Raw genomic sequence first — 16,131 nt, 5'->3', positions numbered from 1 at the left:
TGAATGCGAAAAAATATTTGGGATTGAAAAATGTTTTGGCCATGTTTTGGGTAAAATAAAATAATAAGTAAAATAATTCAATCCAAAAAAAGTTGTTTCAATCAAAAAACATATTTTCAATCATCATTTGAAAATGATGAAAAACATCATTTGAAAAATAAAATTGCCCTCTCCTATTTTTCTTTTTTTAAATTATATGCAAAGCGAACGACCGTCTAAGGTGCTATATACCTGATCTGTTCAAAAAATTATTTTGACGCCATTATGAAATTTTTTTTTCTTTGTTCATTTCATTCATTTTTGTTGCAGTTTTATTGCTTTACAAGTTTACAACTTTTATACATATAGGAAAGTCAATTTCATGCAATGACACTCTTCGGCCACCAGGAGGGCCTGCCCCCCCTTAAAATCCGCTTACGGCAAAAGAGTTGCACTTTTGAACTAATTCATTATTTTTTCAAGCTTTTTATCTGAGTTTGTTCTACAAGATAAAATGTCTTACTGAGTGCTCGTCCGAGACTGGTGAGTCCATACTTTTTGCTAGGGGTTGCACTTTTGTGTTTTTATTAATGACTTTGATTCTTGACCTAATTTTCACTCATAGATATTTGTAAAGATCAGACTCGCTCACTCTCTCTTTCTCTCTGTCAATGTGGGCGTGATTCCCACCAGCAAGGCTCACTTGAAGCTTTATTGATTTGTTGGTGGAGGAAGAGGAGGAGAAAGTGAAATGGGAGGAGTGGAGGAGGAGAGATCGCGCAGAAAGAAACCGAGAGGAGATCGTACGTGTTTTGAGTCCGCGAAGTAGCGAAAAGCAAGCATTTCCAATGGTGCGCCAAATCACGTGTGCGACTGCAAGTGGATGCGGAAACAAGTGAAAGTGAGACCACAATCGTTCACAGACATACTTTATCTGTATTCATGCACATCCGCCCTGCTTTTCGTGAAGTGGAAGTCTTTTAATGCCCTTGCACACCCGTGGAGGAAAACAAGGAGAGAAGAGTGGGGAAGAACAAGAAGAAGAGGAGGAAGAGGAAGAAGTAGTTTCAAGGCCTGAGCGAGTTCTGTCCTCTCCCCCTTCCAGGCCCTGCATGGACGGGGATGGGGAGAGCCGGATGCTGTTGCAGCGAGGCTGAGCGCCTCGCCTCCCCGTTCCTGGTGCACCGTTTCCGGCCACTGCTGCTGATCATCATCGCTCTGACCTCCGCTGGCCGCATAGGTAAGCACATTCCAGCTACTTTACTGTACTTCAAACACTCGACACGGACAACGTGCAGAGATGTTTTTCTCACTTTTAACAGCCCCTTTTTATTCTTTGCGTTGGGCCAATGCCTGCTTGACATTGGCTCGGTGTTCATAGCGGCAGTGCAGCAGTCTTAGACCGGATCGAGTTTCTGCTTCACTCTCTGGAGCAGTCATTCTCTTGTCTGCCCTTTAACTCATTCACCGCCATTGACAGTGACAGGCATCAAATTCATTTCAACTGGCGTTGAGATGATACTTCAATGCCATCGACGGCGATAGATGACCAAATCCACCAAATTTGACAGGAGGGTTGGAAGCATCATTGCTTTACCATGATTGATGTAAAGCCCGGTTTAAAATGTTTTTTCATTAATATTGATTAAACATTAAATCCATATATATTAGGGTTGTTCCGATCATGTTTTTTTGCTCCCAATCCAATCCCGATCGTTTTAGTTTGAGTATCTGCCGATCCCGATATTTCCCGATCCGATTGCTTTTTTTTTTGCTCCCGATTCAATTCCAATCATTCCCGATAATTTTTCCCGATCATATACATTTTGGCAATGCATTAAGAAAAAAATGAATAAAACTCGGACGAATATATACATTCAACATACAGTACATAAGTACTGTATTTGTTTATTATGACAATAAATCCTCAAGATGGCATTTACATTATTAACATTCTTTCTGTAAGAGGGATCCACGGATAGAAAGACTTGTTATTCTTAAAGGATAAATGTGACTTTGTATATTGTGACTAAATATTGCCATCTAGTGTATTTGTTGAGCTTTCAGTAAATGATACTGTAGCCATCTGTTCTGCCCAAATGCATGATGGGAAGTGCACCCATGACCGTGCGTAGTGGTACCAATTGATATATCTTCTCTGAGTTGGGAAATAACATAGGGTGTTAAGTAAATGATCAATTACAACCTTTCATCCCCACATTGCTTCCCACTATATTTTTAATCGTAGGGAGGGAGATTGTAAGACTTTAGCCAATTAAAAAATGCTCCAAAGGCTGCCAAAGTTCACTCTGCTCACTTTACGCTGCCTTTTAGCTCTATATATAGGTAAAACGGCGCCATTACAGATAGAACGCGACAATGCATGAGTGGGTCGTGCAGCGCATGCGTTAATTGCGTTAAATATTATAATGTGATAAATTTAAAAAAATAATAAATTACCGCCGGTAACGGGATACATTTGATAACCCTACCTTAAGCCTAAACTAAAGACTCTGGATGAGTGTAACATATTATGTCTGTAACGTTAATTACAATTAGAAAGCGATTTAATTTAAAAAAATATATATATATTAAAAAAAGGCATGTCCGATATTTTTTTGCCGATTCCGATACTTTGAAAATGACGTGATTGGACCCGATCAATCAGGATGCCAATCGATCGGGACATCTCTAATATATATCCTTTGTTGAAAAGTAGTTCAAATGAATGGCATATGTGTTCATCTTGAATAGGGGTAAATTCTAGCAAATATACGCATAGACAACAATGATGCATCGCATGATATACATCACGAGTTGGGAATTTGGGATTAGGGCTGCAGCTATCGATTATTTTAGTCGTCGATTAATCGATGAACTAGTTAGTTCGAATAATCGAGTAATCGGAAAAGGAACATGAAAAATTAAAATACCTGAGCTGAGCCTCAAACGGTACTAAAAATAAATACATGAGGATCTATGTACAACAAAAGAACAATTGGCTAACTTACATGCAGGGGTGAAAGTGGGCCAGAAAGGTCAGGAACGCAGTTCCGGTATAAGATTCAGGGCCAGAACGCAGATCCTGTATAAGATTCAGGGCCGGAATGCTGTTCCAGTATAAGATTCAGGGCCGGAATGCTGTTCCAGTACACGGTGCTTTGATTCCGAAAATATGACGGCAACTGTCAAAACGCTATGTAAAAAGAAAAAAAAAAATTGCTAAGCTGCCACACATGCATTTCATCACCAAGAAGAAAACAATGTACCAACATCAGATTTACATACACAAGTGTTAACAACAAGCGTAATAAAGTGCTTGTATAGCGTTATCAGTTTCCTCCAATATTTATTATTTTATTCTACGGACGGCATGGAGGTTTCCCCAGCTGCTGCAGTTATCTGAGTTTGACGATGATGAGTCACGTAATGTGTGACTGCACGCAGCAAAGCAAAACACCTGGACTCATTTATCCGTTCCATTGGCTGACATACTGACATGTGATCAGCAGAGATAGTTAGCTCTGATTGGTTCAAATGTGCATGTTTTATGGAACAGCAAAAAAAAAAAAAGGTTGTTGAATTGATGTGACAAAAAAGCAATGCAACATAAAATGGATCAAATCTTTAAGAGCAACGAAAGAGTTGAGGAGGCTTATTTATTGTATTTAGTTTTATTTGCTCTGATGGGGAGGTTCAGAACTGTCAACGTGCTCTTTGGACTTATATGTGTTAATTTATTTTAGGCTACTTATTCATTTCCTTATGATTTAAAAAAGTCAATGTTTGCGCGATCGTCAAAATATTTTCCATTTCACTCTCCATAATATAAGTCATTTGTACTTATTTAAAACTTATTACAACTTATTTAAAAAAATATATATATATGTTTACATTAACTTCAATTTTAATATACATCCTATGTTCTTAAGTAGTTAAAATTGAGATTTGGCATTTAGTGTGTGAGGAAATGAGGGAAAATTAAAATTAAGAGATGGAGGTTGGGGTGATTGCTGTTTTTGTTACCTTTTATTTTGCAAAGCATTGAAAAAATAAAATTTTGAATGAACATCAGTTTTTGTATGTGTTATAGAAATAACTGTGCTAAAACAGTTTTCTTCGCATTTCAGTAGTTTAAGAGGTTTGAACCCCATCCCCCAAAAATGAAAGAAAGAAAAAAAAAAAAAAAATTCTGGCTCCGTGACGACCTTCACGTCGGGGAGTTCCGGCAAGAAATTCTAGCCGCTTTCACCCCTGCTTACATGACAAAAGTCCGCTAGCTTAAATGCTATAAAATGCTAAGGTTTATTTTCCAATGCTCTCAACAAATGGTTCAGACTCATATTCCCACAAAAAACGGCTAAATATACATATAAATTAAATTACGAAAGCATTAAAAAACATTAGCCCAAAGAAAAACTTAGCTTACGTTGATCTTAACAGGGAGCAGTTGGATTCAGCCATGCGAAATGAGGCAGACCAGAGGGCAATGTATCCACCCTAATCAATAAAGTAAATGTAAACACTTTCAAAATAAAACATTACAGCGCCACTTTAATTAAACGAATACTCGAGGCAACAAAATTTAATTCGAATTTCTTTTTCCTAATCGAATACTCGAGTTAATTGATTAATCGTTGCAGCACTACTTGGGATACATTCATAGTAGGGCTGTCAAAATTATCGCGTTAACGGGCGGTAATTATTATTTAAAAATAAATCACGTTAAAATATTTGACACATTTAACGCACATGCCCTGCTCAAACAGATTAAAATGACAGCACAGTGTCATGTGCACTTGTTACTTGTGTTTTTTTGTGTTTTGTCGCCTCTCTGCTGGTGCTTGGGTGCGACTGATTTTATTGGTTTCAGCACCGTTGTGCAATTATTGACATCAACAATGGCGAGCTACTAGTCTATTTTTTGATTGAAAGTTTTACAAATTTTATTAAAACGAAAACATTAAGAGGTGTTTTAATATAAAATTTCTGTAACTTGTACTAACATTTATCTTTTAAGAACTACAAGTCTTTCTATCCATGGATCGCTTTAACAGAATGTTAATAATGTTAATGCCATCTTGTGGATTTATTGTTATAATAAACAAATATAGTACTTATGTACAGTATGTTGAATGTATATATCCGTCTTGTGTCTTATCTTTCCATTCCAACAATAATTTACAGAAAAATATGGCATATTTTATAGATGGTTTGAATTGCGATTAATTACGATTAATTAATTTTTAAGCTGTGATTAACTCGATTAAAATTTTTAATCGTTTGACAGCCCTAATTCATAGTAAAAGTTCAGTTCGTGTTGAAAAATTGATGTACATTTCTGTCAGTATTAACAAATGTCATTAATCATAACAATTGATTTAATTCTTCAATTCAGCAATGTTTGGATCTGTTGTGAATTAGAACATACATTTGAATATTTTCAGAAAGAATTTAGTCTGATTAAAGACTTCGATGTAAAGGATATGTAGCCTCAATGTAGCAATGCTAATGTTTTACAATGTTTAATATGGATTAGTGCTGTCAACGTTATCGCGTTAACGGGCGGTAATTAATTTTTAAAAATTGAGAGCGAAAAGGCAGAGAAATGCGAGTGGACACAGGCGTTCATTGGACCAGGCCTTTTATTGGCATAAGCTTTGGCAACTCTTTCACAACAATCATAACTATTGTGGCGAGCGATGGGGGGGAAGAATGACAGGAGACGATCCTTTTCTTCACAGGCTTTGATGAACACAACGCAGAACATATACCATTTGCAGCCACCACTGACAGTCATGGTTGCCCAACTTCCCATCATGCATTATGGCGGAACAGTTAAGTAGCTACAGTATCATTTAGTGAAAGCACAACAAAAATAATATTCCTATCGCTCAAAAAAAAAATAATGTTCACAAAACGAAAAGCGCTGAATATAAAGAGAACTGGCATTCCCAATCAAAATAGCAAAGCAAAATACACATAAAGCTTCTCCCGGGTTAAATTAATTGTAAACACATATAAATGCTGTATGTTTGTTTGGATTTGTCATGCCTGAAGGGAAAATAAATAAATAAATAAAATAAGTAAATAAAACTTACTCAGCCTTTGGTCAAACTCTTTTCAAACATTTCGTTTAGATCAACAAATGCACTGGATGGCAATATTTAGTCAGCCTTGGCTAGATCTCTAATTAATTTAAAACTCGCCATTGACACCATGTGGTGTATTTCAATCACTACCTTACGTAGTTAAAGCAGGGCCGGCCCAGGCCATTTGGGGGCCCCAAGCAAAATAATGCAAAGGGGCCCATATTTTTGGCCCACCATTTCGTCGCAGTGTACTGTGAAAGCCATACATGCAATCCAACCCATACGCCCATATTTTGTATATTAATCAGATTTTGTTGTACTGCATACTTCAAACTTCTCAACCCAAATGATTGTCAGAACTTACAGTAGATAGCGCCAAACCTTTTTCTAAAAGAGGAAAGAAAGAAGTTAAAGAAGGACTTTTATTTTTTTTAAGCTTGCAATCAAGTATCAAAACTCACAAAAGTCAAATAAAGCACACTGTAGTAAACAAAATAGAATATAAATTGAACATTTGCCAAATTGGGGGCCCCCTAGTGGTCAGGGGCCCTAAGCAGCTGCATAGTCTGCGTATAGGCTGGGCCGGCCCTGAGTTAAAGACACTGTGGAAGAACGGCAGGGAGCCCATGTGACGTCCCGCTCGGCGACGACAACAACGGCGAGCTATTACCGGTAGTTTATTTTTTGATTGGAAAATTTACAGTTTTTATTAAAACGAAAACATTAAGAGGGGTTTTTAATATAAAATTACTATAACTTGTACTCAAATGTATCTTTTAAGAACTACAAGTCTTTCTATCCGTGGATCCCTTTGACAGAAAGAATGTTAATAATGTTAATGCCATCTTGTGGTTTTATTGTTATGATAAACAAATACAGTACTTTACACTATACAATAGTATACACTTTATACTATACAATATGTTGAAAAATGGCATATTTTAGAGATGGTTTGAATTGCGATTAATTATGATTAATTAATTTTTAAGCTGTGATTAACTTGATTAAAAATTTTAATCGTTTGACAGCCCTAATATGGATGTGTTTCCGTACTTTGTCCATCTGAACTTTAATTACACAGTGTATTGATGACCAATAAACATTTGTGAAAAGAACTGGAGTTTCATAAGCAACAAACATACACTTGTGCCGAGCGCATGCAGCACGCACAAATGTATGCACGTATGCACGCATGCACGCGACGATAAATCTCAGCCAGGAAAATTACCGACCTAATTTTTAATTTACCGTGCGATAAATTGACTTATTGCATATTGCGACAGGCTTAATCTTGATTTACTTCCCAGGCCTACATAGCTCGATTGTTTAAAGGGAACCATGGATAAAAAGACTTAACATATTGTTATAATCATTTGTTTCGGATGTACTGTAGTTATTTTCTGTGTAAAAATTAATTTGGTGTTCAAAAAGTCTTTTATTCAAACATGAGTCTTGAAAAAGAGGGGGTTGTCTTATAATCAGGGCCGTCATATATTTGGGCCAATACGGTAATAACTTTCATTCATCTAACATAACTAACATTCATCTTTAAGAACTACACGTCTTTCTATCCGGGGATCCCTTTAATCATTAAGAACTGCATGTTTATATGGTACAAAAAGCAGAGTTTCTCTTTATATAGCTACCATTCCTCTTGTTCAAAAGTGTGTGCGTGTTTTTGTGCATGTGCAGGGGGTCGGCTGTCTATGCAGCAGTCACACCTTCAGTAATTAGTTTAACACAGCCAAGGCAGCGGGACAAAAGCAGCTCTGCACACAGTCTAGTGGGAAAAAAAAGAGACCCAATTGCCATTAAAATGAACCCTTCAGGCAGCTCTCACCTGTGGTAAATTGCCCTCATGTTTGGTACATATCTATCTCTTCAGGAGATTGTAATCCCGTTTAATCACACTTACTCTAACACAAAAGTGGTAGAAGTGCAGCTGATATTTGGGTTGTTATTAGAGCTGGAAATCTTTGAGCACCTAACGATTCGATTACGATTACGATTCAGAGGCTTCGATTCGATTATAAAATGATTATTGTAGTGCTGCAAGGGTTAATCGTTTAACTCGAGTATTCGATTAGAAAAAAAATAATCGAATTAGATTTTGTTGCTTCGAATATTCGTTCACTTAAACTGGAGTTGTAATGGTTTATTTTGAAAGTGTTAGCATTTAAGTTTTACTGATTAGGGTGGATACACTGCCCTCTGGTCTGCCTCTTTTCACATGGCTGAATCCAACTGCTCCCTGTTAAGACCAACGTAAGCTAAGTGTTTGTTTGAGCTAATGTTTTTTAATGCATTCATGATTTTGTTTATAGGTATATTTAGCCATTTTTTGGTGGGAATATATGTATGAACCAGTTGTTAAGAGCATTTTATTAAAAAAAGTAAAAATAAAAAAAAATAAAGCATTTAATAGCATTTAAGCTAGTGGACTTTTTCTATGTAAGCTAGCCAATTGTTCTTTTGCTGTACATAGATCCTCATTTAAAAAAAAAAAAAAAAGTATATTGTTTGAGGCTCAGCTCAGGTATTTTAACTTTTTATGTTCCTTATCCGATTACTCGATTATTCGAACTAACTAGTCCATCGATTAATCGACTACTAAATTATTCGATAGCTGCAGCCCAAGATTATTGATGCGCCCCCCCTCCTTATTTTTTTTTTTTTTTGTAATGTTTTGTACATTAGTTCCAAAGTTGTTCAAAAATCCTCTCAGGCTAAACCAAACTACTATTTCAGTATCAAGTTAGCTATAAAAGTAAACAAATATACAAAAATAACAGTAAATAAAATACTCCAGTCCCCATTCTGTATCAGCAGCTTTAAACTACATTTAATTAATTTAATGTTGTGAATCAACTGTTATAGTTGTTAAAATTGCTCCCGTTATTCCATAATTTCCCTTCTGTCTAGTTTTGTCAAAGATTTAAAACTATTTCATCATTTAAAGATAGATTCAAGACAAGATTCTGCCGATTTAGGAGTATTTTAGATAAAAAGTTAATTATGTTCGCTACAACAGAGCCTTCTAGAGAAGTCACTGCTTTAGTACTGCTTTAAAATGGCGGCTGTTTACTAACGCCAGAAAGTCTGTCATTTCGCATCTCGGTTCAATAATACATGTTCTAACACCGGCGTCGTCTGTCATTTTGCATCTAGTTCTACATATACATGATATCTACTGTAGCCGTATGTTTGTTGCAACTAGCAACTGGGCGTTGTTTGTGGCGGCTGTCGGCCGCAGTCAGGTATGATTGTTTTTTTTATCTAGCGGCATGAGTTGAACATGATATTTACTCTCGGTCCGTTCCTCATTGCGTCCCAAAGACCGCGCCAACTATGTTTTACTTCCGTTTTACCTGGTATAATTCAATAATCGGAATTTGGATGTTTGTGAATCGTTCTCAAATTTTCCACGGCCGAATCGCGAATAATCTAAGAATCGGAAATTTCACACGCCTCTAGTTGCTTTATTATTTCAGTTGTAAAAGTTGAACTGATCTGTCAGAGTGGGAACCTCTTGCTACCTCACGATACGATACGATTTGCGATACAAAGGTAATGACATGTACGACAAGATTAAAGGGAAGATATGTAGCGAGAAATTGAAGCAATTTGAAGCTAGTTTAATTTTATAGCAGCAGTATTTCGCAAGGGCCCGAGAGTCGAAAGGGAACGCCACAAAGGCTAGTTGTGAGATTGTTGAAATAAATAATTTAGGGCTGTCAAACGATTAAATTTTTTAATCGAGTTAATTACAGCTTAAAAATTAATTAATCGTAATTAATCACGATTCAAACCATCTATAAAATATGACATTTTATTCTGTAAATTTTGTTGGAATGGAAAGATAAGACACAAGACGGATACATACATTCAAGATACTGTACATAAGTACTGTATTTGTTTATTATAACAATAAATCAACAAGATGGCATTAACATTAGCATTCTGTTGAAGCGATCCATGGATAGAAAGACTTGTAGCTCTTAAAAGATAAATTTTAGTACAAGTTATAGAAATTTTACATTAAAACCCCTCTTAATGTTTTCATTTTAATAAAAAAATAAAATAAAAATAAAAATAAATTTAAAAAATTTGAAGCTCCTCGGTGGCAAGGCCCCGGGGGTGGATGAGATCCGCCCGGAGTTCCTAAAGGCTCTGGATGTTGTAGGGCTGTCATGGCTGACACGCCTCTACAACATCGCGTGGACATCGGGGACAGTGCCTCTGGATTGGCAGACCGGGGTGGTGGTCCCCCTTTTTAAAAAGGGGGACCGGGGGGTGTGTTCCAATTATAGAGGAATCACAATCCTCAGCCTCCCCGGTAAAGTCTATTCAGGGGTGCTGGAGAGGAGGGTCGGTCGGGAAGTCGAATCTCGGATTCAGGAGGAGCAGTGTGGTTTTCGTCCCGGCCGTGGAACAGTGGACCAGCTCTACACCCTCGGCAGGGTCCTCGAGGGTGCATGGGAGTTCGCCCAACCAGTCCACATGTGTTTTGTGGATTTGGAGAAGGCGTTCGACCGTGTGCCTAGGGGAATCCTGTGGAGGGTGCTCCGGGAGTACGGGGTACCGAGCCCCTTGGTAAGGGCTGTTCGGTCCCTGTACGACCGGTGTCAGAGTCTGGTCCGCATTGCCGGCAGTAAGTCGAATTCATTCCCAGTGAGGGTTGGACTCCGCCAAGGCTGCCCTTTGTCACCGATTTTGTTCATAATTTTTATGGACAGAATTTCTAGGCGCAGCCGAAGCGTTGAGGGGGTCCGGTTTGGTGACATCAGCATTGAATCTCTGCTTTTTGCAGATGATTTAGTGCTGTTGGCTTCATCAAGACGTGACCTCCAACTCTCACTGGAGCGGTTCGCAGCTGAGTGTGAAGCGGTTGGGATGAAGATCAGCACCTCCAAATCTGAGACCATGGTCCTCAGTCGGAAAAGGGTGGAGTGCCCTCTCCGGGTCGGGGATGAGATCCTGCCCCAAGTGGAGGAGTTCAAGTATCTTGGGGTCTTGTTCACGAGTGACGGTAGGAGGGAGCGGGAGATCGACAGGCGAATTGGTGCGGCGTCTGCAGTAATGCGGACTCTGCACCGGTCCGTAGTGGTGAAGAAGGAGCTGAGCCGAAAGGCAAAGCTCTCGATTTACCAGTCGATCTACGTTCCTACCCTCACCTATGGTCACGAGCTTTGGGTCGTGACCGAAAGAACAAGATCCCGGATACAAGCGGCCGAAATGAGTTTCCTCCGCAGGGTGTCCGGGCTCTCCCTTAGAGATAGGGTGAGAAGCTCGGTCATCCGGGAGGGACTCGGCGTCGAGCCGCTACTCCTCCGCGTAGAGAGGAGCCAGCTGAGGTGGCTCGGGCATCTGGTTCGGATGCCTCCCGGACGCCTCCCTGGAGAGGTGTTCCGGGCATGTCCCACCGGCGGGAGGCCCCGGGGACGACCCAGGACACGCTGGAGAGACTATGTCTCTTGGCTGGCCTGGGAACGCCTTGGGATCCCGCCGGAGGAGCTGGTTGAAGTGGCTGGGGAGAGGGAAGTCTGGGCTTCCCTGTTAAAGCTGCTGCCCCCGCGACCCGACCCCGGAACAAGCGGAAGATAATGGATGGATGGATGGATGGATAAAATATGTAAAATTTTCAATCAAAAAATAAACTAGTATCTCGCCATTGTTGATGTCAATAATTACACAATGCTCATGGTGCTGAAACCCATAAAATCAGTCGCACCCAAGCGCCAGCTGAGGGCGACAAAACACCAAAAAAACACAAGTAACAAGTGGACATGACACTGTGCTGTCATTTTAATCTGTTTGAGCGGGGCATGTGCGTTAATTGCGTCAAATATTTTAACCTGATTAATTTAAAAAATTAATTACCACCCGTTAACGCGATAATTTTGACAGCCCTACTATGAATGTATCCCAAGTAGTGCTGCAGCGATTAATCAATTAACTCGAGTATTCGATTAGGAAAAAAAAAAATTGAATTAAATTTTGTTGCCTCGAGTATTTGTTTAATTAAAGTGGCGTTGTAATGTTTCATTTTGAAAGTGTTTACATTTAGTTTATTGATTAGGGTGGATACATTGCCCTCTGGTTTGCCTCATTTCACATGGCTGAATCCAACTGCTCCCTGTTAAGACCAACGTAAGCTAAGTTTTTCTTTGGGCTAATGTTTTTTAATGCATTCGTAATTTAGTATATATGTATCTTAGCCGTTTTTTGTAGGAATATGAGTCTGAACCATTTGTTAAGAGCATTGGAAAAAAAAGTTAGCATTTTATAGCATTTAAGCTAGCGGACTTTTGCCATGTAAGTGAGCCAATTGTTGTTTTGTTATACATAGATCCTCATTTATTTATTTTTAGTATCGTTTGAGGCTCAGCTCAGGTATTTTAATTTTTCATGTTCCTTTTCCGATTACTCGATTGTCCGAACTAACTAGTTCATCGATTAATCGACGACTAAAATAATCGATAGCTGCAGCCCTAATCCCAAGTTCCCAACACGTGATGTGTATCATGCGATGCATCATTGTTGTCTATGAGTATATTTGCTACAATTTTGACTGCCCTAAATTAAAACAAAAAAATAAAGCAAATGTGACACACAGAATGGCTTGCTAAAATTTGCTTAAATATATTGTTCTACGTAAAGGCCAAGGTCCGCCCTCCATATTTTTACCACACCAAATCTGGCCCCCTTTGCAAAAAGTTTGGACACCCCTGATTTAGCGTATTAATTAATTAGGTTCATATTTGTGAGAAATGTTGCCCTGACCCCCGTTCAATAATCTGTTTGGTCTGATTAATGTCCCATCCCCAGCAAAAGGTGTACATGCAGGTTATGCTGTAATATCGTTCCTTCTTATGTTAAGACCAAACCTCTTAGAGCTGAAACGAATACTCGAGCAACTCGAGTAACTCGAGTTTAAAAACTGATCCGAGTAATTTGAGGAATCGTTTAATTTTGCACGCTCTAAGCATCACGTTTTGCCCGGACTACTTTTAATGCGGGACAACGCGCTGACGTCACGTGCGTAGAGGAAGAAACAATACAAAAACAGACAAAAAAAATTACTGCAGCCAACAGCCGCTATAAACTACGCCGACGTTGCTAAAAACTACGCCCGCATGATGCTAGTGCGGTAGCAGGTAGTGTCCGATGCGTCACATAGATATCGCATGGTTTTAGAACTAGATGCGAAATGACAGACTCGGCCGCGTCTGGGCAGCGTTAGTAAACAGCCGCCATCCTTAAGCAGTACACTTCTCAGCGCTAATAAATATAACGTTACTGTCACTTGCTCACGTAACAGAGGGCTAGGTTTCTATTGATTATGACCACTGTCGATGCGTGGCTAACGTATCTGACATACAGGCTTTATTTAATCTGTAAAAACACAGCGCTGTAGAGTGATGAGGGTGTAAAATTAAAACATAATAAAGCTAACTGTCAGTTTTAGCTCAGTAGTCATTGCTGAATAAAACACCAATTAGCACTGGTCCCTAATGTGCTCCAATACAACGTATTACAACAGCGTAATTACATTTTTAGGTAAGGAATATGTTTTTTTTAATAAGATCTAGAAGTTTCTTGAGAGCAGTGAATTATTTTTTCTAGTCACATCTAAGATGCAATTGTTGGCTGTTTTCAACAACTACATGAAAAATAAAGACATTAATTGAAATGGTTCAATTTTGGATTAAATGTCTTTTTTTCTCATGTATATTTATAATTGCTCTGTACCTAAAAAAAATGTTTTATCCAATTACTGGATTAATCGATATAATTTTCAGTCGATTACTCGATTACTAAAATATTCGATAGCTGCAGCCCTAAAACCTCTGCCCTTGCTGCCAATCACTAAATCAAAAGTTAAATCACTCCAAAAATCAACTGCAGTTATAGATCAACACTATCTAACCCCCCCCAATTCTTGTTATGTCCCACACTTTACAGCCCACTTGTTTCCCAGAGAAATTCAAAGGCTTCTTAGAGCACTGTACTTACCCTTTAGGCCAATGTGGAAAAAGACAAAACAACATTTATATGCTAGTCATACTAGTGGGCATATGTGAGGTCGGGCTATTCAGCGTCCCAGTTTTGGGCGACACGCCGATGGTGGAAATACACGCACGGTTTGCATTCCAAAGTGTACCAGAAACGTTATTTGGAGAGGTGCTAGTTTTGCAAAACATTAGAACATGTCTAAATACTTGATTTGAACTTGTTTCTCAATGGAGTTGATCCCAATGTTGCTTCATCATTCTGCTCAGGTCTGGTGGTGAAAGGGTGCTTTTGTTAGTATTACTACTGTTACTGATAAAAGATACCTTCTGAAAGGGAGTAAAACCACATTGATTAGATATGAATCTGCATTTTACTGCTGCCTGCACATGGGATCAGAGGTCTAGTTAATTTGGTCAGGAACAATGTTCCCTCAGTGCTCACTTGTTGGACTGCCTGTAGACTGTATCTGAATATGTGCTGGTTTCAGTATTTAACAGCGAAAGGAGATATTCTTAATTTGTGTGTGAGTAGAAGTGGGTACCCTCATACAGTTTTGCAAACTCAGCGCACTACTGCCCCCAAATGGTGGTCCGGATTCCTCCACAGCCCCCCAAAAAACAAATATGTGTACAAAGAAGAGCTTGTGAGCTTGTTTTTGTGCAAGCCAAATCTAATATTGTTAAGTGATGGTGTGACGCCTGAGGAATTTGTTGATTTCTGTTGAAATATTTTCACATTTCTCCTGATTGGCCTTTAGGAGATCATACCATCATACGCAGTTTAGAGGAATACACAACTGGTACTCTTTCTCTTTCCTCTGTATGTGGGTATGAGCCTGCTCATTCACTGCAGAGCCCCTGACTGGCCTAATCTAATCGAGGCATGCTTTGACTGATGGATTAGATCTGCTCTCTGATTGTCTTCCCTCGCCGTTCTGTTGCAGAAAGGTTAGATTTAGTTTGTCAAGTTCTGAAAATAAAGCAATGGGACAAACAACAGCTCGGATTTTGTTTTAGTTGAGACATAAAGAGAATTGCTCACATTTTGTCCATCAGCGGATTTTAAGGGTCCAGGGGGGCCAGGCACCCTCTGTTGGCAGAAAAGTGTCATTGCATGTAATTGACTTTCCTATACAGTATATATAAAAGTTGTAAAGCAATAAAACTGCTACAAAAATGAATTAAATGAACAAAAAAACAATATTTTTATTAGAGATGTCCCGATCGATTGGCATCCCGATTGATCGGGTCCGATCATGTCATTTTCAAAGTATCGGAATCGGCAAAAAAATACCGGCCATGCCTTTTTTTAATATATATATATATTTTAATTAATTCGTTTTCTAATTGTATTTCACGTTACAGACATAATATGTTACACTCATCCAGAGTCTTTAGTTTAGGCTTAAGGTAGAGTTATCAAATTTATTCCGATAACGGCGGTAATTAATTTTTTAAAAAAATGTATCACGTTAAAATATTTAACGCAATTAATGCATGCGCTGCACGACCCACTCACGCATTGTCGTGCTCAATCTGTAATGGCGTCGTTTTACCTATATAGAGAGATAAAAGGCAGCGTAAAATGAGTAGAGTGAATTTTGGCTGCCTTTGGAGCCTTTTTTTAATTAGCTAAAGCCTTACAATCCCTCTCCCTACGATTAGAAATATCATGGGAAGCAATGTGGGGAAGCAAGGTAGCAATTGATCTTTTTCTTAACACTTTATGTTACTTCCCAACGCAGAGAAGATATATCAATTGGTAGCACTACGCACAGTCATGGTTCCACTTCCCATCATGCATTTGGGCATGGCTACAGTATCATTTACTGAAAGTTCAACAAATACACTAGATGGCAATATTTAGTCACAATATACAAAGTCACAAGTCTTTCTATCCATGGCTCCCTCTCACAGAAAGAATGTTAATAATGTAAATGCCATCTAGCGGATTTATTGTCATAATAAACAGATACAGTACAGTGATACCTCAGCTCACGAACATAATTGGTTCCCAGAAAGTGTGTGTAAGGCGAAAAGTTCGT

The 16,131-nt window shown here is 38.7% G+C and overlaps 1 protein-coding gene across 1 annotated transcript in view; it reads left to right on the top strand.

The window, feature by feature from the left end:
- Positions 1–768: 768 nt before the first annotated feature.
- Positions 769–16,131, top strand: part of rgmb (repulsive guidance molecule BMP co-receptor b) — a 42,395-nt gene continuing 27,032 nt past the window's right edge. Inside the window, exon 1 of the mRNA XM_057831682.1 lies at positions 769–1,219. Coding sequence (XP_057687665.1) covers positions 1,102–1,219 — 118 coding nt within the window. The 5' untranslated portion in view covers positions 769–1,101. The remainder of the gene's footprint in view (positions 1,220–16,131) is intronic.

Source organism: Corythoichthys intestinalis, chromosome 3, assembly GCF_030265065.1.
Source record: "Corythoichthys intestinalis isolate RoL2023-P3 chromosome 3, ASM3026506v1, whole genome shotgun sequence".
Taxonomy (NCBI): Eukaryota; Metazoa; Chordata; class Actinopteri; order Syngnathiformes; family Syngnathidae; genus Corythoichthys; species Corythoichthys intestinalis.
The sequence above is the reverse complement of the archived record's forward strand: the minus strand, read 5'-3'. Positions and strand labels throughout refer to the sequence as shown.